Source organism: Bombyx mori, chromosome 3 (assembly GCF_030269925.1).
Source record: "Bombyx mori chromosome 3, ASM3026992v2".
Lineage (NCBI taxonomy): Eukaryota > Metazoa > Arthropoda > Insecta > Lepidoptera > Bombycidae > Bombyx > Bombyx mori.
The window spans coordinates 1,359,908-1,383,520 of NC_085109.1; the positions used below are offsets into that span (position 1 = coordinate 1,359,908).

Consider the following 23,613-nt stretch of genomic DNA (forward strand, 5'->3'; position numbering starts at 1 on the left):
TTTACAATAATAATATGTTTAGTGATAATTACTTTTATTTAAAATACCGCCTTCTGTAAATAATTTAGAAACTAAACTGTTCACACCGATGGTCTTGCAATGTAGTAGTTAAACGAAATCCAATAGATGTCACTAAATTAAAAAACGACCTAACTCGCTTTGCCCTTTCCCTCTCTCCACGGTTGAGTGGTTCACAAGACGCCCTACCTATTTTCTTACTCTCGCTCTTCCTAAATTGTATCTTTTCTCTCTAGCCGTAACGAATCTGTCGCGAGTTAAATTTCACTCTCAACGCGCCTAAAGAAGTTTTACTTCAAAAAATATATAATGAATTCCTTTTTTCTTATTTATTTCGTTCATCAAACAGCTGTACAGTTAGTTAACAAAACTAACTAAGTAGCTGGTTTCAATATCTCTACTTTCAATACCTTTATCTTTAAACAAATGTAAACGCTTATCCCGCACTGTCTTACGAAAAAAATATTACCTAGATATTAAATTTCCTTTTATGCATTTACATTCAAAACAGAAATCATTTTTCTTATTTATTTATCTTAATTAAAGTACTCAAAATAAAAAGATATATGTATGTATATTATTTTTCGGCAATATTGTAACAAAATGAAAAACTGGTTTGTATTATTTGGTTCATTTAATTTTAGGATTTTCTTAGATTTAGAGAATATTAATATTCATTTATCAACCGTCTATAAACTGTGAATTGAAAAATAAATTAGAATAGATATCCATAATCTGGTTTTTTTCTGCCGCAAAACAGTCAAGCGTTCCCGTTTGATGTTTCTTTGTTCTGTTGGAATTTAAGCAATTGCTTGCCTTTCGACAAGTTACACAAAAAAGTTAGATATCCACTTAATAACAGTCTGGCAGGTTTTTTTACTAAGATAGCCAGTTCTGATTAGCGCCATGTTCAGTTTATTCATTCATTCATGAGACAGTATCTTGGAAGTAGGACTATTTTAACGATGGTGAATCAACAAGAATTGTTTCTAAAGTCACTGAAGGTTGACATGGATTTTGAAGGGTATTAAATAAATAAAACATACAACTATAATAACCATTTCGATTTATTCAGTTAAAATATGAAATAACTTACGTGTACAGTAAAAATAAGTATTTTCAGATATCAATCCAATTGTTAAGTGGGTCGCTTCGGACGCTGACACGTCGCAGCACGGCGATACCTTCACGAAATGTACTAGAATATCGCTAATGATTACATTAATGTAATATTGTATTAGGTACATTAACTAATACATGGACAATTTGGACGTACACTTGTCAATATTATTTATTTATATTAATTTAAGATAAAACGTATTTATACATAGGTATAGAAACAGTTCACTTTGCTTTTGTTCCATTCAATTGCAACAATCATTATGACATACACAAGTTACGAATGACATTAGTCTTATAAAATACAAATGAGAACAAAAGTAGAGCGAATCGGTTTAATAGATGTTTCGTAGAGAAGTGACGCGTGCACACACATACACACGCGCGTACGAATGCACATATCATTATTGCTGTTGTCATAATGGCGCCATAACGCCATCACCAGATTAGTATCCACTACAAATTGTGCTACACCATGAATATTATCACGACAATCGTCCATCACTATCACTTAAAACTTATTATATCACCTAATGAGGTTTCAAACGATAAACTACGGTGTACCTCACACATTCATTACTAAACGAATGTCTTCCATCTAAACACGCAAATCAACTGGATATTCTACAGAGACGGATTGCGTTCGTATGTAATATTTTATTAGTAATTAAATGCTCTGTATGTTCCGATAAAAGGCATACATAAATATGTGTATATAGATAAATGTTGCCAAGTAATTTATCGTTATATTTCCGTTTATTATCAACTAATTTAGCGTTAGAAGTTTATGTAATGTAATGTTTGAAGAAACTTCTAAATTGTCTTTACTCATTATAAATATTTATGATGTAATGATGAAATAAGATAACTTTTATCGATTTCAAATATGAAGCTACAAATTTTTTGGTGAAACTATTATTATTCTTATAACGGTAATTAAGTTCCGTTATGTATGTAATTTTATATTACTGTTTTTTTTTCTCATGTGTTTTACGTATCTCTGTTTCCAGTTCCGTTCTACATCCAAGGGTGACGTGTGTGAGGCTTCCTATAAGTAACTACTTAGGTAAAAATGTACTTACGCTAGTCGCAGTGAATACGATATCAACAACCTAACTAATCTCTAATTACCGAAGAACTATTAACATCACAAAATCCCAACTATCAAGATGTATGTACGCGACCAAGAAAATAATGTTTTACATACGCACGGCCTCACTCGCCTTTGTCTATGGCCTCGATTTACACTTCTATGGTAAACGCGGGAAACGTTTTTTTTTTAATTTCATCATCGATTTCGGAATTTTAAGGTGAGATATGCAACAGTTATAGTCGATAAACTTAATATCGAACGCATTAAACAACTAATAATGATTGCACGTTAATTATAATTATACAATAAAATAAAAATTTAAGAAATAAAAATAAAATTTTCAATTACATTCGATAACAACACAGAATAAGCTCAACTTTCCGTATCATTAACTTCGTACAGCTAGTTTACATCATTACGTACTTTATATTTAAAATAAATCAATTCAAATAAACAATTGCATAGCATTAAGATCCATAAATATATATATAACATTTATTTTTCACAGCTTATCAAAATTGTTGTCATTACAAAAATATCCAAACGTATGAAAATATAGTGGACAAAAGCTGAAGTCGTCGCCGCGTCGGGTTCGCTAAAGGCACTCCGCAGTGGAAATTATTACTCGAGTGGTAATTACGAACGAGAACTCAACTGTGACGGAGAGGGAGGGGGAGGGAGGGGGACAAACAGAGCTTTTGAAAAACGATAAAAAGCGCATTGTAGCCTTCACACTAAATAATAAAACTTATGCTATGAATATAATACGTCATAAGAACGGGAAGAAACTACGTAACGGGGCGATAACGGATTTGAAACAACAAGCGGGGGGACGCGGGGGACGCTGGGGGGGGAGTCGACTGTGACCCAGCGCAGCCAGGAACGTATGTCCTCGAGGGATCCCCTCGGAATTTCTTTAACTTCGACCAATTCTACAAAAGGCATATTTTTCCCGATTTTTAATTCCAGACTTTCTCGAAGGATCCTTATGAGATTGTGTCAAATAGTATCTCCAAAAACAATCACGGGTTATTCATACAAGGTACCACTCTATTTTGTGTTACGGTTTATAAATTCACATCGTTTTCACATAGGGTTATAGATTTTGAGTGTATAATACCCTATGCGCAGAGGGTGAGTAGTGTTCCTTCCTGGCTACGTGAGGGAGGGGGCGGTGCCTACGTGGTGAGTGCGGGCTGCGCGTGGTCGGCGGGCGGGGGGTGCGGGGGCGGGGGGTGGGGCGGCGCGGAGTACTCGACCACCTCCTGGTAGATGAGCTGCTTCCACTGCTCCACGGTGTGCTCGCGTTCGTCCACCGAGTGGTCGTATGAGGCCGGTGCGGGCTGAACAAAAACACCGCTCAGTTTTTCATTGTTTTATTGCCTTATGCTAATACCAAAATAGTTTGAAAATACACATGCATCTGAGCTTGGCTACCTCAGACCCTCCTACTTCCAAGTCGGGCACACCGACTCACTTGGTATCAAGTTCTTGACAGTTAGGATCCCACGGACATCTAATGGAAGGATGTCCCGCCCTTCAAACAGGAACGCGGTAGAAATAGGCAAGACTGTGGTACATACTCGTGCGGACGTTTCCAGAGAGCGTGGCTGCTACGGGCCGGCGCAGTGCGTGGCCAGTGTCAGTGTCAGGGTCAGAGTCAATGTCAGTGTCAGAGTGTGGTACTCACCGCGTTGACCTCTACCTCGTCGTACCACACGTTGATGTAGGGATGCAGCAGGGCGTCGTCCACTGAGATGCGGCGCTCGGGGTCGATGACCAGCATGCGCGACAACAGGTCGCGGGCCTGCGACGCCTGGGGGAGGGGGGAAGGGGGAGCTCGTCAGTACGGCGTCGACATCGGTGACGTCACGGCGCAGTCGGACCGGCGCGGCGTTACCTTGAGTCGGTTGTGCTCGTTGCTGTCGCTGGGGAACAGTATGTCCGGGAAGAGCCGCTCGAAGCTGTACCCGGAGTAGCGCGGTCTGTTCTCGACGTAGTTGCGGACCGTGGGCTGCAGCCGGGACATGAACGCGGCCGACGGCGTGCCCAGTTGCTCTGGTGTACAATAACAACTGTTATTACAGAGGCGTGCCCATGTCAGAGACGGTCAGCTACCAGCGGGAGAGGCCGGAACAAGGCACAGTATTGATTTGATTAGATTTTTTTTATTGCCCTTATAGACAGTGTGCTTAGTGTGAGTTTCTTAACGTTTTCGATAGCGTAAAAGTTAACCTAATTTTGTATGCAATTGGAACAGCGCCCCTAGCGGCAAACGTACGCAAACGATCCCATTTCATACAAATATGAGCTAACTTTTACGCTATCGAGAACGTTAAAAAACTCTCACTAAGCACACAGAAGAAGCATACGCTTACGCTATACGAGTATACGCTTTCAAACTAATATATCTCTGGTAAGTTTGTATGATTACGTTGAAGATAGGATCATTGTTCAGCTTTTCTTGATAAACCTGTTACTGTTTTAAAATTACAACCAAACGAACGACTCAAGTGTTATATTTGACTAATATTTTAACACGCAATGTAATACAGTTTAGAATCAGATGACGCACGGGGGGAATACCCGACGTTTTCGTATGATGCGAGAAACTACCTTCAATTTTCAGTGAAAATTATTATAGATAGTTAGTTTACAAAACACATTTTTTTATTATTATTTTAAGCTGCGGTGTGTTGGAATTATTCTCATCTAAAAGGAAATCTCTTTGTCTCCCTCTAATCAAAGGGAATCTCTTTATATCCTAACCTCCGTCTGATATATGGCCTGCCTACTGCCACTTCAGTAGCAACAGACCGACCGGACTGGACATCAATTGAAGGGACCTATATTCAGAAGTGGATAGTGGACAGGCTGAGACGACGATGGTGATGAAAGGCAAATCGTTCAAAAGCAATCAGGGAACCTGTGCATTAGTTATAAGAGACCAGCGTCACCGTACCGATGATCTTGTTCCACTGGTCGATGTGGTCGGTGCCGGGGAACAGCACGCCGCCGCGGATCATCTCCCCCATGATGCAGCCCACGGACCAGATGTCCACGTTCTCGGTGTAGCCCATACCCAAGATCACCTGAAACGCGCCGACAATAAAGCTTTTAGGGTTCCATAGTTATATTGTTATATCCTTGTAGTCGTCGCCTAAGGGATAAGACGTCCGGTGCGTTCGTGTTGAGCGATGCAACGATGTTCGAATCCCGCTGGCGGGTACCAACTTTTCTAATGAAATACGTACTCAACAAATGTTCACGATTGACTTCCACGGTGAAGGAATAACATCGTGTAATAAAAATCAAACCCGCAAAATTATAATTTGCATAATTACTGGTGGTAGGACGTATTGTGAGTCCGCACGGGTAGGTACCACCACTTCGCCTATTTCTGCCGTTAAGCAGTAATGCGTTTCGGTTTGAAGGGTGGGGCAGCCGTTGTAACTATACTGAGACGTTAGAACTTATATCTCAAGGTGGGTGGCGCATTTACGTTGTAGATGTCTATGGGCTCCAGTAACCACCAATGAAAAATTGTGTGTAGCCTAGTTTTTAAAATTTAATGTGAATTACTCTCTCTCTCTCTCTCTCTCTATCTATCTCTCCATCTCCCCCTCTCTCTCCATCTCCCCCTCTCTCTCCCTCTCCCCCTCTCTCTCTATCTCTCTCTCTCTCTCTCTCTCAGAAGGGCAGAAGAATGATGATGATGAATAAATGTTTTGGTGTTAGAGTGAAGCGAGGTGTGTATGGTCCCACCTCCGGCGCGCGGTAGTAGCGCGTGACGACGTAGGGCGTCATCATGAAGGTGGTCCCGGCGGTGCGAGCCAGCCCGAAGTCCAGGATCTTCAGCGTGCAGTCGCTCTTCACCACTATGTTGGACGGCTTCAGATCCTGATCGCGAAACGAATCCAATATTAACTTGAAATACTCGATTTCATTGGCTCGTTAGTAAAAATAGCTTTATTATGAATTATTTACAATAAATTATGTCAAACAATTACATATTTACGATAATTCGTTTTATAGGCGTACCTACTGTAAGTTATAATGGTTAAAAATTACCATTGAAAAAAAAAAAAATGTTTCTGTAGTATCAATCAAATGACATTACAAAGTAGAATGATAAAAAAATTGCTCTAGTTTTATTTCAGCGACGTCACAGTTCAGTAAACGATACTCTTGTTTGTTTGTCTTGTTTATATTTTATGTTTTATTTTAAATATGCATTTTTAATTTAGTATAAATAGTTAATAGCTTCGAAAGTGTAGTAACTTATAAAAACTTTATAAAACTTAACTTTATTTAACTTTATAAAAAGCTACTAACATGGTAGATAGGCATTTTAGGTGAGCAACTTTGTTAATTTTCTAAGAACACATGGGCTCATAAGGATTCGCATCCAGAGCCGTAAAACACTCTCAAAAAATATATATCTAAGAACACGTTTTTAAGATATCTTTGTTAATGTTCGAAAATCCTGAGACTGAGTGTTGCCAGCCAAAAGGTATTTTTTTCCCTTAAAATACGAACCCGATGAATGATTCCGGCGAGGTGCAAGTGTTTGATGCCGCACAGCATCTGGTACAGCAGATAGCTCATCCGTTCGTGATCCAGATCCATCTGAATCACCTGCAATTAGCATTTTAACGCTTTTAGTGCCGAACTTGTTTCAATACAATTTACAAAAATAGCCAAAATATTTCTCAAAAAAAGTAGGACATTTAAAAAAAAAAAACAAAAAAAAAAATTACATTTGTAAATCAATGCATACAATGGAAAATATTTTGAAATGGTTCTTTATAAACGTTATTTTAGTTTATTAAAAACATGATTGTTTATTTGTATATTGTGAATAAAATTATATCCTTACATTATAAGTTAGATTAGTTTTCGTTATCGTGTTGTTTTATCGTATAATTTTACTTACTTACTATCGTTTTACTTATGTCTTTTATGTATCTTTTTAGCTTGTGACATGTATTGTGAGCCTAATAAATAAACAAATAAATAAATTAATTAATTATACAGGACTGACTTGGCACAGATTAGCGTCCATCAGCTCCATAACCAGATACACGTCTTGGAATTCCTCGAGGCTTTTCTGCGGCGTGAACGCGTTTAGCAATCCGATTATCTACAAACAACGGCACATCATTAAATTTAAATACTGAACCTCTATTGTCATGCTAGCAATTCCTTTATTGCCATGGAAGAACTGCAATTTAAATGCCGGCTGCATTGTCAAGTCGTTGACAAGAATCTCTTAGGCCAGGGGTCGACAAGCAGAAGCCAAATATAGATAGCACGTAATTGGATTTTATTTAAGGTGCCATTTTTTAGAACATATTATCGAGGGGTGAAGGGTTATTTGGTTTAAGCGAAATTTTTTGAACTTTACAAGAGAGCCATTAAAAGGTTATCATTTTGAAAAATATATTACGAAAAAAAAACTTCTTCAACTCTTTGAATGGAGTAAACTTAATTGAAGTTCAATTAAAACGTCGAACAATAATAATAATCAACGTTAATACCAAATAAAAAGCACCTTTAATTACGAAAATAAATTTCGCGTATTAAGCGAAATTTCGCTAAAACCAAATGTTCTTTCACCCCTCGATATATTTCTATAGCCTTTTGTTTAAAAAAATTTTACTCTTTACAAGGCAAGATAGTAAGCAATATTTTGTGCCTACACTAAATATTTCGCGAAAGAGTCATAGCTGTTGTATCAAAGGGCCGCGGGTTGCCGACCACCTTTTTAGGCAAATAAAAAATAACCAAGCTTACATTTTTATGGTTGACAAGTTTCATAAGTTTGAACTCCCTGTAAGCTCTTTTCGCGTGCGTCACGTTCTGAAACGGACGCGACAACTTCTTTATGGCAACATTCTGTTGCGTCACCGTGTCGTATGCGGCACTGGAATACAAAATCAAACAGTTTAGCTTTAAATTTTATTAATTTTTTATTAACACTTAGAAATCGATGAGCAATCATTTCATATTATAAATTCAGTTTCTTCTTCAGCGTGGAGCGGAGTGAAAAAGGTTGTGGTAAAGTTCATTTAAACGAAAAATCAAATACCAATAGTTTATTTTAATTGCCGCCGTAATGAGTTAAGAATTGTTTATGGTTTTTTAGTGAATAATTTACCTGTTTATACACACACATGAACATAAAGAATTAGAGTAATAAACTTATTAATAATAATAAATACAATATTTATAAATAAACCTATTAAAAAACCGGCTATTAAAAAAAACGCAGTTTGAAAATTATTAAGATAAAGCCATGCATATTAATGTAATGACGAAAGTATGTAGTACCAAAAATTTACCTGTTCAATACATAAAAATCAAAACGATGTTTTAATACTATTTATGATACAGATGATAAATGTGCAATACTGAAAACTCGTATGTCAATCAAAAAAAATCAAAAACAGAAAACGGCCATTTTGAAAAAAGTGACAAGAGCGGGAATTAAACATCACACTCACTCGTTAGCTTTATTCCAGAACGATCCTTTTTCAACATTATTAATCAGCCATCCAATAAACCGAAACAATGGACACCAATCGTGAATTTCGTCCACCATCGAATTTCTTAAGAACAACATTTTAATACCAATAAAATCACAAAAATACAAAAATAAATCCGTTGCACGCAAAAGTTTCACATACGGACATCGCTTGGTTAACGCGGGAATTTTAAATTAGTACAGATTAGTCCCAAAAGCTTGAAGCGGGAGTTTGATTGACCATTGTATTGGCGCGGCTTACCACACCATGCCCTGGGCGCCCGCGCCTCTGACCACCAGCTCAGTGTACCGGGTCGGGATAGTAAACACCGCATCACCGACCGTCACTGAGTAATACTGTATCATCTTACCGCTATTATACTCGATCAGCTACAAAAGAAATTGCATGTTTATTTTCTTCATGCGCGTGTGTGACAGTGTTCTGGCTGAATGATTATGGATGTTGTTGCTTCTTTTTCAGAATTAGCACCCCTTTTTAAAGATATTTGATTTCTAAGCGTAATGTTGGTGTGTAATGATAGCTTCGGGTCTTTAATTATTAACGTTTTATGTTTGTTGTTCACAATTAAATTGCAAGTTCTCAATGGCACAGCATAGACGAATGAAAGAACTCTCGAACCATCTGGTCTTAAGTGTTTACAAAAGACCATAGAGAATAGAGAGAGCTGTCAACATTTTTGGATGAAACAATACAAATAATAAATACACAAATATATAGTACGTAAAATCATGCCCCTTCATAATGTAGATAAAACTAATATTTATAAAAAAAAAACTATCATTAAACTCTATCGAAAATCTAATAATGTGAATATTTTAAAACAAAATGCCAGATTGTGAATATGTATCGTGCTGGATCGTGCAAGAGTGATAGCGTGCTGTATAAAAATTGCGAATTATTAAGTAAAATACACATAAGAATTTGCCTATTCTTAAACTTATTACATTGCATGCATGCTACTAAAGAATGAAGTGATTATACAACCCACCGTTGTTTATAATTCGATTTAAAGAATCTCATTACAAAATAGAACGCACGCGATAGAGATAGGTAAGACGGAGATGACGCCATCATGTCCGTGCCGGTCGACAATACTCCCTACCACTTTAGAGGAGGAAATTGGGATAAGAACTTTGAAAAGTAGAGGTTTTTTTTTAATGCCCTTGTAGGCATACTCCCTACCACTTTAGAGGAGGAAATGGGATAAGAACTTTGAAAAGTAGAGGTTTTTTTTAATGCCCTTGTAGGCATACTTCCTACCACTTTACAGGAGGAAATTGGGATAAGAACTTTGAAAAGTAGCGGGTATTTTTTTTAATGCCCTTGTAGGCAGACGAGCACATGGCCCACCCGATTGTGAGTGGTTACCGTCGCCCATAGCCTTCAGCAATGCCGGGGGCAGAGCCAAGCCACTGCCTAGTAGTTGGGGGGATGGGATAGTTTTATTGGGATACAAGTTGAGGATATGTTATAGCAACTAAAAGTGGCCGGACGCGCGTGGTAACAGCTAGAGACGCTGTTACCAACTTAAGAATCTACTAACCGTAATATGTTATTCTTTAAATATTTCTTATGAAACTCGAGATCTTTGCTGTGATTCCTAGTTACATTATTTAAACAAAACTAAGACAAATTATCACGTTGTTACTTAAAATGTATTTGTAAAATGTTAAGTGCAAATCATGAAACTGTAATCCTATAGTTGTTTGCAAAATGTTTGTATAAAAGCTAGAGTATAATAAACTGGTGGTATGATCTCTTGTGAGTCCGCACGGGTAGGTACCACCACCCTGCCTATTTCTGCCGGAAAGCAGTAATGCGTTTCGGTTTGAAGGGTGGGCCAGCCATTGTAACTATATTGATACCTTATGTCTCAAGGTGGGTGGTGGCTTTTACGTTGTAGATGTATATGGGTTCCGGTATCCATTTAACACAAGGTGGGCTGTGAGTTCTTCGACCCATCTATGCAATATAAAAAAATTATGCAAAACCGTTGGTAACTTTGTACGCTGGTTTCAAAACTTTGTACCTACTGTCGAATTGAAACTGGATGGTCATTGATATTTCAGCGAAGGTCTTTCCTACCGCAACGCCATCGTGCTGAAAAAGGTCTTTTACTAAGTAATCGATTATACCCATAGTGCGGCCTAACATCGGTATTTATTCCAAACGATAATATAAAAAATAATCTGCACATTGAATGATCTACTTAGGTTTAGTTGTTCATGTCTCCAAATCACCGATTTTTAAACCGATATCTTGTCCGTTTGTTTGCTACTTCGACTATCATAAAAAATATGAACCAGTTTTGAAGGAACGTTGTTTCCCTACTTGTTCTAGTAACCTCGAGGGGTTATTCTAGATTCACCGAACTAGTAGGTGAGCTCACGGGGCTAAAACCGGGAGTGTTGCTGATACTGACCCTAGTAAGAGCAGTGCTTCGCAGAATCTACCACTGGATCGGAAACGCGACCCACTGATGAAGGAACGTGGTTTGAACAACCCTTTTTTTTATTGCTTAGATGGGTGGAAGAGCTCACAGCCCACCTGGTGTAAAGTGGTTACTGGAGCCCATAGACATCTACAACGTAAATGCGCCACACACCTTGAGATATAAGTTCTAAGGTTTCAGTTCAAACTGAAAGGCATAACTGCTTCACGGCGGAAAAAGGCAGGGCGGTGGTACCTACCCGTGCGGACTCACAAGAGGTCCTACCACCAGTAAAAACTACTTACTACTAGTAACTTCACGACGATAACGGTAATCGCAATTAGCCAATTAATATTATACAAGTGTTCTCACCATACAATACCCTGGGCGCCGGAGCCGATGGGTTTGAGGTTCTGGTAGCGCTTGAGGATGGTGAAGCGTGTGTCGCCGACCTCAACGGTATAAAAGTGTGGGTGGCGCGGCGGGGCCGACATGGCGGAGACGGGAGCCGCGTGGGGCATCGACCACCCCTACCTGGGGACCGCCAAACTCATTATTAACATTACTACATTATCTACACTAATATTATAAAGCTGAAGAGTTTGTTTGTTTGAACGCGCTTATCTCAGGAACTACTGGTCGGATTTGAACCACTTTCAGTGCTGGATAGCCCATTTATTGAGGAAGGCTATAGGATATAAAATCATGCCAAGACCAATAAAAGCGGAGCACCAGAAATCTGGGTTATTTTTACCTTTTGAGAGCTTCCGCTGCGTGTGCTGCAGAAACGGTTAAAGTTTCGCTAAAGTAATGTATGAGAGAATTGTTCCCCTTTAAAAGACCTAAAAAAAGTCTGCGACAGCATATGTCTATATATTAAGGTTAGCTCACTATAACGTTTTTTATGCTAACCAAATTTGTTCTAAAATAAAGCATTATTTGTGAACTATTCCACGCGGACGAAGTTGCGGGCAAAAGCTAGTATTATTATAAAGCTGAAGAGTTTGTTTGTTTGAACGCGCTAATCTCAGGAACTACTGGTCCGATTTGAAAAATTCTTTCAGTGTTAGATAGCCCATTTATTGAGGAAGGCTATAGGCTATATAACATCACGATAATACCAATACAAGTGGAGCACCAATAGAGAATGTTTCAAAATAAGGGTTTAAATAGCTCCTTAACATTCTATAGTTCAAAAATATTTTCACTTTCTACGTAAATGAAGTGGGGGGTAAAATTTTGCGTTATGACAAAGTAACTATTCCACGCGGACGGAGTCGCGAACAAAAGCTAGTCATATAATAAATAGGCCAAGGATCTTACATGATTTCTCTGTAGGGTTATTAATTAGAAAGCACAGGTAGGTATATTCAGGTCTTGGGATCTGAAAGGGTTTGACCTCTTATGCAATTTCATTGAGCCTCGATCGCGACTTTCGAGCTATGCGACCAATTGTGGGGTGATATTAATTTATCTTCTATATACGGTTCTAATCCACTATATCATATCTACATCAATTTAAACTGTAAAATTAATTTTCCGTGAAATCTGTTGTCGCTTTGACATTGATTTATTTGAAAGAACAAAAAACATCAATGCTTTAATAAAAAAACAACTTTGATACGGTAATTTTGCCGTTGTACTTGTTTTTTTTAATTATTAATGTTACAAGAATATATGTAATTATCAAGAATATACAATATCTACTCGATATGATCTGACCAGTTTTCAAGTTTCGCCTGCTAAGCTCATTCCTAAGCTAATTTCACAAACATAAGTGTTGAGTTTGTATAATCTATATGATGTATATATAGTCAATATTTTGCTTTGGTCATTACACTTTTCCCTCCTTTACGTGCACAAATGTGGGAAAATGAAACAAAGCCGCAGGACGTAACTTCTCGGGATCCTACAAAAAGTCCACTAAAAAATCTCAGTAAATGACCACCATTTTACTGAGATTATATTTCATCCCATATCATTTCATTTAATTGCATCTTAGTTGATTAATGTCACAAATTAATCATAATGCCAGGGGCAGCGGCTTGGCTCTGCCCCTGGCATTGCTGAAGTCCATGGGCGACGGTAACCACTCACCATCAGGTGGGCCGTATGCTCGTCTGCCTACAAGAGCAATAAAAAAATCTTCATTTCATTGCATTTTATTTCATTTCACTCCATCCATAATAATATTATCATTTTTCATAAAAATAAGAATATAAATTATAATAAGACATGACTTAAAGGTTTTAGTTACCAGGTCATACAATCCCTTAAAAAAATACCTCCTTTAATACTGTCAAACTCTTATCGATTTTTTTGTATCTCATTATTATATTACTATGTTAATTAAGTACAAGTAAACTTTAATAAACTCTACAAATTATCCAAAGTTATTATTTTAAATACGATATAGTGGGTGAACAAAAACAAAAAGTATCTTGGGTCGTGCGCACAACGTCGTCAATGGAATATCACTATGTAGATGACAACTCACTTTTGTTCAATAGAGCGACAGAAGTTGTCCGTGTCCATATATTTTCGTGTGCAGTTTATTGTCGGTCGGTCGCGGCTTGTATCACAATATCAGTCTTGGTGCTGCATGGAAGACTAATGCTGCTACGTCTGCAATAAAAGACAACAGTATTTTAATGTGTGTTCTTTTTTTTTATTGCTTAGAAGGGTCGACGAGCTCACAGCCCACCTGGTGTTAAGTGGTTACTGGAGCCCATAGACATCTACACCGTAAATGCGCCACCCACCTTGAGATATAAGTTCTAAGGTCTCAGTATAGTTACAACGGCTGCCCCACCCTTCAAACCGAAACGCATTACTGCTTCACGGCAGAAATAGGCAGGGTGGTGGTACCTATCCGCGCGGACTCACAGGAGGTCCTACCACCAGTAATTACGCAAATTATAATTTTGCGGGTTTGATTTTTATTACACGATGTTATTCCTTCACCGTGGAAGTCAATTGTGAAGACTTCTTAAGTACGTATTTCATTAGAAAATTGGTACCCGCCTGCGGGATTCGAACACCGGTGCATCGCTCAATACGAATGCATCGGACGTCTTATCCTTTAAAGACTTAAGTATTAAATATTAAAAAAAAATATATTTTAAAGCGGCTATTACATGATACTTCTATTTGCGGGTAGCAAAATCGGGAATTATCGTTGGAATAATACTCCAAACATAATTAATTATGTAAAACATATAATATTTAACCATCGCCATGTGTTATTTCCACGTTTGTTAATTTTGCGTTTTGTTTCAAACTATCTTTAAAAAAAAATGTATTTTTTTTTATTTCATTCCAAATTCCAGATTGTATCAGTGAAGAAATGTAAAAATATCAAAGTAAATCCCGAAAATTTTTCTAAAGAACTGGTCGTACAAGGGTCGTATTCCACCACCAGCCTGCGTATTTTTCGAAGACATCATGCGTTACAATTGGAAGAGTGAAACAGGTATATACACTACGACTGCGAATTCGATCCCAAGTCTTCACAGGCTTTGGAGCCAATAAAAAAAATACATTAAAAAATAATGCAGCTATATGCTAACACGATTTTAAAAATCGCTCAGCTAAAGTCATTATTATTTACAAATTTCCACTATATTATTATAATATATCTAAGGCACACCGTTCGTTAAGCTTCAAATAAACGAGACATTAGATATTAAATGGCCACCTGTCTAGTTTAAAGCAGTAAGTACGGTAAGCTCGAAATTGGTAATTTGCATGTTTGAGTGGCAACCCTGACAGTGTCCACGCGGAAATGAATATCAAATAAAGTTACAGATTTTTTAATAAAAGCCCTCGAGCGCCGTGAAACGTTCGTAGTCTAACTTAAATAGGTAAATCCAGTCCACGACGACGTTGTTTAGTTAAAATATAGAAAAAAGGAAAATTTCATTCTCACACTAAGCCACTTTTGTTTCCTACCTAAGCTGGTAGCCTTGAGAGGTTATTCCAGCGTAACCTTAACTAGTAGGTGAGCTCACGGGGCTCAAACCTGACGACGTTGCTAACACGAACCCTAGCAAGAGCCGTGCTTCGCAGAATCTACCACCGGATCGGAAACGCGACCCACTGAGAAGATCCGGCGAGAAACTCAGTGGGCTGTGTCTGAGAGTTAATTTACACGTCGAGCCCTTCGTCGAAAGCGACGGGTTCGACGAGAACGATGACCGGTGCTTGAAGTACCTAAAAGCACCGTTAGTAGATCGGGAGGATCCGAAATGAACTAAGCCACAGTAGTGGTGCATTTCATCAGTTCGTCTCAGTGAAAACTTCTTAAACTGATCACAGATTCCCAGTTATAACGTTGAGGTCTGTTCCGGTTGAGATTGTCTCGTGAAAACCAACCGTACGATTAGTGTACTTAGTGCGAGTTTCTTAACGTTCTCGATAGCGTAAAAGTTAACTCAAATTTGTATGGAGTTGGAACGTTTGCCTACGTTTGCCGCTAGGTTCCAACTGCATACAAATTTGAGTTAACTGTTACGCTATCGAGAACGTTAAAATACTCACAGATCATTCCCTACACAGTACGTAACACAAAGACAACCCAAGTCCGCGCTCCGTAAACTCAGACTTTACAAGCGAATGAATGACTTTTCAAACATTTATCGAGTTACCAAACCTGGAATATTAATGAACAGCATTCGCGTAGATTCGGGCATCATCGCGCCGACTCCTCAGTATCTGTAAAGTGCTGTTATTTGCAATTATAAGCGTTTCGTCTGAGACCCCTTATTACTAATTCAAAGTGGCGGCCGTCTGTCTGTCCGTATAAAATTATTTTAACGCGGCCGTGGCTACGGATATACTTAAATATTAAGTATTATACCAGTTGTGTTAGTGTTTCCCGAGCGCTATGACATGTCCTTCTTCAAACGAGGCTTGTGAAGAGTATTAAACGGTAGGCAGCGGCTTGACTCTACCCCTGGCATTGCTGAAGTCCATGGGCGACGGTAACCACTCGCCATCAGGTGGGTCGTATGCTCGTCTGCCCACAAGGGTAATAAAAAAAAAGTTGTATTGTAATACTTTAGCAGGTCCATCAGCACCATACGTGATTTTAACAAATAGAGTTCTCGGGACGCCAAAGATCAAATTAATATAACGAATATTTTCTATGATCTTAAAAGGATATTCTTCTGACACCACATTCTTTTTGTAATAAAAACGTATTCGTAACAGATTTGGCTGTTTATCTTCGAAAATAAGGCTACCCCATCTCTTCCCGTGGGTCTCGTACAAAGCGACCCAGGGTTTTACCCGAGAGAGTGTGTGGAGTTCTCAGGTTATTTTATAATAAACTAGCTAACCCGGCAGACTTCGTAGTGCCTCAATCGATAAATAAAAGACATACACTTTTTTATAAAATTAATTTAAAACAAACAAAAGGAACCGGTCCGACGGGGGACACATCAACGTAAAAACAAAATTGTTATTTTTATTTAATTCCGAGTATATTCATATTTATGTACCTTTTAAACCTTCTCTGGACTTCCACAAATAATTCAAGACCAAAATTAGCCAAATCGGTTCAGCCGTTCTCGAGTTTTTGCGAGACTAACGAACAGCAATTCATTTTTATATATAGAGATAATCATAATTTTAGAAAAGTTTCTGATATTGTGATAATAGTTCGGTCCGCGTCGAACAGTGTTGGTTAATATCACCATTCCTTATGACGAGAACGATTCGATTAGTTCCGATTACTAACTGCCTGCATGACATCCCTACTAAAATTAAAACTACGTTTAAGGTTTAATCTCGCGTTTTATCTAATACAGTTTTCGTGGTCACGATACATAATATGATATGTAAAATTTTATCATGGTACAATTACATCGATACAATTTTCAATGTACATATCAATTACTATAAACATTTATTCCAAACATAAATTACTAATTCACGAAACATGATGTTTCATTATCAGCCAAAAAAAGAATATCTTTCGAGAATAATCCGCGCACGAAGAACGAATGAATTAGCTTACGAGCGCCGAGTGAGTGGCCGGGGGTCGAGTGCGCTGAGGGCTCCAAAGTAATTGGACCGGGAGGAGCACCCTCCTCTTAAGCCTTCCACGTATTTATTTACCGACCTTACATTAATAGTTACGTTATGAACTACTGCTGACTTTGTTTGTCGGAAAGTTCACTTTTCGACTTTTTAAAGTGCAAGTAGTTTTTCGGTTGCTTGTTCACGCTCGGGACAAATAATAAATCCCATAATAATAAATGTGGAAATTATGTTATATACGTTTAGTCCGATCATAATAATTAGATAACATATTTGAAAATTATAAAAAAGGCGCCAAAGTCGTGATTTTTTTTTATGGGATTTTATGACCTGGTAACTAAGACCTTTAAATCATGTCTTATTTTAATTTCTTTTCTTATTTTTATGAAAAATGATGAAATAAAATGAAGATGATTAATTTGAGACATTAATCAACTGGGATGAAAGCAAATGAAATGAGATGAGATGATATGGGATGAAATATAATCTCAGTAAAATGGTGGTCATCTACTGAGACTTTTTCAGTGGACTTTTTGGAGGATCCCGAGAAGTTACGTCCAGCGGCTTTATTTCATTTTCCCACATTTGTGCACTTTCACAGATATTAAACAGTTAATAAACCACCGTTATTGCACATTTAAACCTGAAGAAACACTAAAAGACAAAATAAAACAAATCACACAACTTCACTCCTCGCGTTCCCGCCAAAAAAGTCCCAAAGTCGTGAGTGAGTGAAAAATGCACAGATAATATAAAAATGAGCATATGCGTTTCGTTTCACGCTGTGAATATCTTGACCATTGCTTTATACAGACGGCAGATATGCTCAATGCGCCGCACATTGTTTTAAGCGAAGACCATAGACATCACAACGTGAATGCACACGCTCTCAGCTCAGGATGTACTCAGCTTGAGACATGAGGTTGTAGTCTCCGTTTTATTCCGTCTGTTTTTTATCTTGTCATGTCATTCCTCCTCCTTCCTGTGTCGCATTCCTTATATTTGAGGGTCGTAACCATCCCTCCGATTATCCTTCTCTCGATGATGTTTCGCCATCTTCTTCTGTTCTCGGCGGTGTGTATGGCATCATAGACATATACATAGACAGATAGAAAATATACAGTCGAAAGAAGAGCATTAATTAACAACCCTTGAGGGTAGAACGCGATCGGCCTCCATCAAAACTGAAACTCACCGATTCATCATAACAACGGAACGACATAACCCGAAACCCGTAACGCGGTTCTCAAACTTCGATCAGTTCAGTGTTCCTTAATTAATTTAATTCACAAGGGTCACGCTATTATCCAACGGTGACATCAGCCGGTGTTGCCTCGACTCGTAAATCTAAAAATACTCATCGAAAGGTCACGTGTACTCGAATTGTATCTGAGGGTTTGAGGTCAACCAAATAGTGTCCCTCGAGCGATACACGCTGGCTTGAATAATTTCATGGGGTGTACGAACTACGTCTTTTCGCCGATGTTCAAAACGACATCGCAACAGACTTAATCGACATACAAAAAAAGTATTTTACTTGTTTTCGTTGTCAAATAGTTATTATTATCCTGTAGTCTCTCAATTTTAACTATAATTTTTACATCAATTATTGAAACATGTATTTTATTTAATCTTATATCTTTAAACGAGCAACTCTTGTATATAAATATATTTATAATCTGAATCTCGGAAAGGGCTCCAACGATTTTCATAAAATTTAGTATACAGGGGATTTCGGGGGCGATAAATCGATCTAGCTACGATTTATTTTCAGAAAATTTTGTTTTCTTCGTGTTTTCAATAATCAACTTTATCTATAATTGAGTCGTCTATTATCAAAGGTGGCAATCTGTACATTTGGACAAAAATTTTTATTGATATGTCAATACAGATTTATTTGAATATAATCGTCTCCTTCAAAGAATACGGTTCAAAACCTGCATTAAATAAAGGTTAATAGTTAACCTGTTATTTATCTAAGATGTCGTTCCGAAGAGTTTTGTGACTGCCAATGGAATACAAAGTCAATAATTCGTTTTTCTGATTTACCAGTCATTGTCCAAAAGTCAGATTGCCGCCTTTGATAATAGTCGACTCAATTATGATTTTTTCTTTAAATAACCAGTTCATATTTTTTTTATTATTCTGTCGGTAAGATCGAAAAATATTATTCATAGCTCATCATTTTATCAATATGTAATTCGTATTTAAATATAATTTCTAAAGAACACAATTTATAAAAAATAAATAAAAAACCGAGCGAGGCTCGGTCACTATCTAGTTTATATTTAAACTACTGTTTGAACGATTTTTGCGTTAGGTGAAGAAAACCTGGGATATCCGACTTTATTTGTTTCCTTATCGTCTTTAAATATACTTTAGGCATGATGCGATGGAAGCGTGTAATAAAAAAATTAAAAAGTAAAAACCTGTCTACCGTTCTACACGAAAACTACAATCTATACGATCATTAGTATAATTCACTAATGTCTTGTTGGTTTGGGCTATCCTGTTCGTGGTCTTTGCCCTTATTGTGGTCTCGCATACATACACTTACACATGCAAGGAATAACACTGTAGGCAAAATTTAGAAAATACTAAGTTACAATCCTTGCACTTATCGACATGTCCGGTTCACACTAACGGCTGAAGAAAATCAGAGACCGTTAAGAGCCTTTAAAATTTTAGTCATAAATCACTATCGCATTCGCAATCACTTCAGTGCACATCCTTGGGTTTTCCCTAAAAACGAATACCAACCAAAGATATCAAGTTAATTACCCAAAACGCAAAGTTCCATCCAATTTCACGGTGCCACAGACCGCACTGTCCTCAGTAGACTTGTTTATTTATAGCCACGCTCGGAGCCGGCTGTTTTATCTTATGAATAAATAAATGCGACGCCCTCTCGCCGATTATACGTCAGGTTTTTCTGGCATACCTGCTGTCTGTCTGTCTAATCTTTTGATAGTCTCGTTGTTAGAATGCTTAGGGACCTTGACCGCTCAACAAAATAAATAATAGTTTGAAAAAAAAAAAAAAAAAAAAAAAAATGCTTTTATAGAAAATTCAATTAAAAAATAGAAAATAAATTTTAATAGGGGGAAGAAGAAGGGTTATTTTGATAATATCCTGAAAACCACCCCACGCTTTTTTTACAATAAAATAATTTTTCTTACACTATTTTTAATTAAAATTTATTAAAATTTCTAGTTTTTAGTTGGATTTTCTATGAAAGCGTATTTTGTTAGTTTTTTTAAACTATCATTTATTTTTCAGTAGAATTTAAATATTTTCAATTTTTTTTTAATTTTTTTAATATTCAATTGTCATCGGTACTTAATAAGTATACAAAATTTCCAGTTAATCCGACGTTTTGAAGGGGGTCAAAATCATGTTCAAAGATTCCGTTACAAACATACACACGTCTGAAGCTAATAAAAGCGTATTAAAAATACAGCTTTGGTTGAGGTATTTATCAAATGTAAATGGTTTTCTCAATTTTAACCTACATTTATGAGTACTTGTTTCTTTCCCAGCCATATTCCACAAACACAAAGGAACATTCTAGGACTTGAGGCCTTAATGCTAATTTTTTTTTTTTTGGATACAGAATTTATATGCCCCTAAATGAACGTCGAGTGATGCAATCGTAGAGAACTCATCATGCAATCGTATGATTATGCTTTATGGGCTTATGGGCTTTCATTTTTTAGTTTCGGGGAAGAAGGGTGAAGATCTCAAAAAACTACTCATTACCGGCAAAGAAGAAGGAATGAGGCTAGGGGGCCATGCACTGGTACGATCAAATTACGACGACATTTGACTCCAGCATCAGTGTAGCTATCCACTGCGCAGACAGGAAAGATTTGACGAAAATAGTCCTAGCAAAAGTGCTCCGTAAAGGTCACAACGCTGAGCGCTAAGGAACACGATGCATCGTGGAAATTATTGAGATTTTATTCTAGTATTGCGAAGAAAGATAATAAAAGAAGGAACCGCATATTTTCATTTTCAAAATCGAAAGTCAATAATAATAATAAACAATTAAATTTTTGGTATTGCACCAACGAAATTCTTCGGGGTCAACGGCCAGTACGAGAGTCTTGCTTTAGATTACGGTTTCATAAAACTGCTATTATATCTGTTTTGCTTATGATTGATTACCATACAGTGTGACGACTACGAATGCAACATCTTCTATCATGGGTGTTGGAAACTTGGGTTTCTTGAATAAAACTTCCAAATCGATCTTAAACTTGTATTTTGTTCACACAGGTTTTTTCTTAATTTTTATGTTGCGAACAAGTTAGCTTGGCACGGCGATTAAAATAAACAAAAATTTCAACATTGCCCCTTAAAATTTCGTAGGCTTTAGCAATGGGTGTATTGCTTGCTAAAAGGCCAAAAGCTCGAATGTTTCTGTTCAAAGTTTTTATACATATCAACTTTTATCTATGATTTCTGCTGGTTTTTTTTCCCTATTAGTTATAAGTACCCCTGCCAATGTTACGAAAGCAGATTATTTCCTTTCAGCTTCCAAAACGGCTCCTTGATTTTAGAACCATCTAGAATGGCTGCCGTAAATATTCACTTTGTGATAGTTGAAGGCGGTCCGACCCGCGTCAGGCCTTCGCATTTTCTGTGCGAGCGGACCGATTCGTTTTGTCACAAATATTCAATAGAAATAAGATTTCGGGTTTATTTGGTCTTTCGTAAGCTTGACTGAGTATTCGAATTTTTTATTTATTTTTTATTCAAATGAAAACACACAATCTTCTTCTCGCTTCGGTTTTCTCAATACTGAGGGTCGTGACCACCTCCTCGCAATGAATATAAAAAAGTATATTTTAAAAATCTCTTAGTGTAATCTCACATCTACAATTTCACAGAAAAGCAGGTGGTGTTTAAAGAACAATTGGAATCTTCTTATCATCGAGACGAAACCCCAAGTCAAACAGATTGCATCAAACATGGACTCAAACAGCGCCTCTTTTTTTTTCTGGCCGGGGGCCGAACGTCCTGCGGGGACGGGGTGTGTGGGATTTGTGCGCGACTGCGAGACCGCGGGCCCAAGGATGTTTTCAGGGCCCTACCAACTAAGCGACTCCTCTGCACTCTTCGGCCAAGCGCCCGGTCCCCTCCGAGATCAGAGCCCGCGGATGAGGTAAGGGGGTTATCGCAGCTCACCCCAAGGACGCCCGGCCGACGGAGCCTTCGAGGCGAATCGAAGGCTCTAAAACGTCGGCCGTCTCGGTACGGCAGCCCTTCAGGCCGCCCAGACGGTGCCCCTGGTGTCCCGGAATACCCCGCTGGATCAGAACCAGCCTGCCGGGTCGGGACGCGATACACTGCCAACCTGTTGCTCTTTTTTTATCTCGAGGATATTTTTCCTCGGCAGCGCCCTAGAGTGAAACAGTGGAACAGGGCCCCTAGTTTTGCCGCTCTTTTTTTTCTACCTATCCTAGTAACCTCGAGGGGTTATACTAGATTCGCCGAATTAGTAGGTGAGCTCACGGGGCTCAAGCCTGATGTCGTTGCTAACACTAACCCTAGCAAGAGCAGAAACTACCATTGGATCGGAAATGCGACCCACTGAGAAGATCCGGCGAGAAACTCAGCGTGCTGTGTCTGTGGGTTACATTACTCGCCGAGCCCTTCGTCACAAGTGGCAGATTCGACGATCACCGGGTTGCCGTTAGGGGCGCTGTTTCAACAAAATTTTAGTTACCTTTAACGCGATTGAGAAGTTAAAAAAATCTCACTAACCACACAAGTGTTCTCAAAAAACAATCAGTTCTTTTGTGTAAGTAAATATTTTTATAAAAAGTCAACGGTAGTTTTTATAATTTTAGAATGTTGACCACGAAATCTGTAAAGAATAAAAAATGACAAATCCGACTAACAAAACGAGTATAGAACAGATCGGTCTAATTCCTGACGAAGCTACTTCAAATATTTTCATTACAAAAGGATTCTTTACATTGCTGGCTTGTGTTACAGAATTAATTTCTCGAAAGTCTACTGGCGGCTTACGTCAAGTCAACGCCAAGACTTTAAAATAATCCCAAGAATTAGTACTTTATATTTCATTAAATTAGCAGACGAGCGAACGGTGTTAGGAGTACCTAAGTTCGCGTACCCTATCTACACTAATACATAAATCTACAGTGGTTTTTACGGATGTTCCGTTATAACTATTGAACCGTGCATCCGATTGAAACTTGGTATCTATGTAGAAAATACATGTACTTAATATTTATATGAGTGTTGGACTCCCTACATCAGTTGCGGGGGCGTTAATGATGAGAATCTTTGTGGGGGTGAGAAATAATAAAGTTAATTTTAAATGCCCAGCGAAG

At 37.9% G+C, this 23,613-nt stretch overlaps 1 protein-coding gene and 1 long non-coding RNA gene across 13 annotated transcripts in view; one reads left to right on the forward strand and one right to left on the reverse strand.

Moving 5' to 3' along the window:
* Positions 1-1,067: 1,067 nt before the first annotated feature.
* Jnk (c-Jun NH2-terminal kinase) overlaps positions 1,068-23,613 on the reverse strand; it is a 113,886-nt gene continuing 91,340 nt past the window's right edge. For 7 of the 12 annotated variants that reach the window (XM_021346475.3, XM_062673900.1, XM_062673887.1 and 4 more), the window contains 10 exons: positions 13,707-13,834; positions 11,582-11,743; positions 8,027-8,156; positions 7,275-7,373; positions 6,770-6,868; positions 5,996-6,130; positions 5,193-5,322; positions 4,131-4,288; positions 3,921-4,046; positions 1,068-3,573 (listed from right to left, as the gene is read on the reverse strand). In XM_021346475.3, the coding sequence (XP_021202150.1) occupies positions 3,409-3,573; positions 3,921-4,046; positions 4,131-4,288; positions 5,193-5,322; positions 5,996-6,130; positions 6,770-6,868; positions 7,275-7,373; positions 8,027-8,156; positions 11,582-11,730 (1,191 nt within the window). In that variant the 5' untranslated portion in view covers positions 11,731-11,743; positions 13,707-13,834 and the 3' untranslated portion in view covers positions 1,068-3,408. 12 annotated transcript variants of the gene reach the window in all.
* Positions 13,721-21,509, forward strand: LOC110384827 (uncharacterized). The gene is made up of 4 exons (XR_002430211.3): positions 13,721-13,862; positions 14,539-14,681; positions 20,615-20,722; positions 20,968-21,509. It is a non-coding gene; the product is annotated as an uncharacterized LOC110384827 (long non-coding RNA).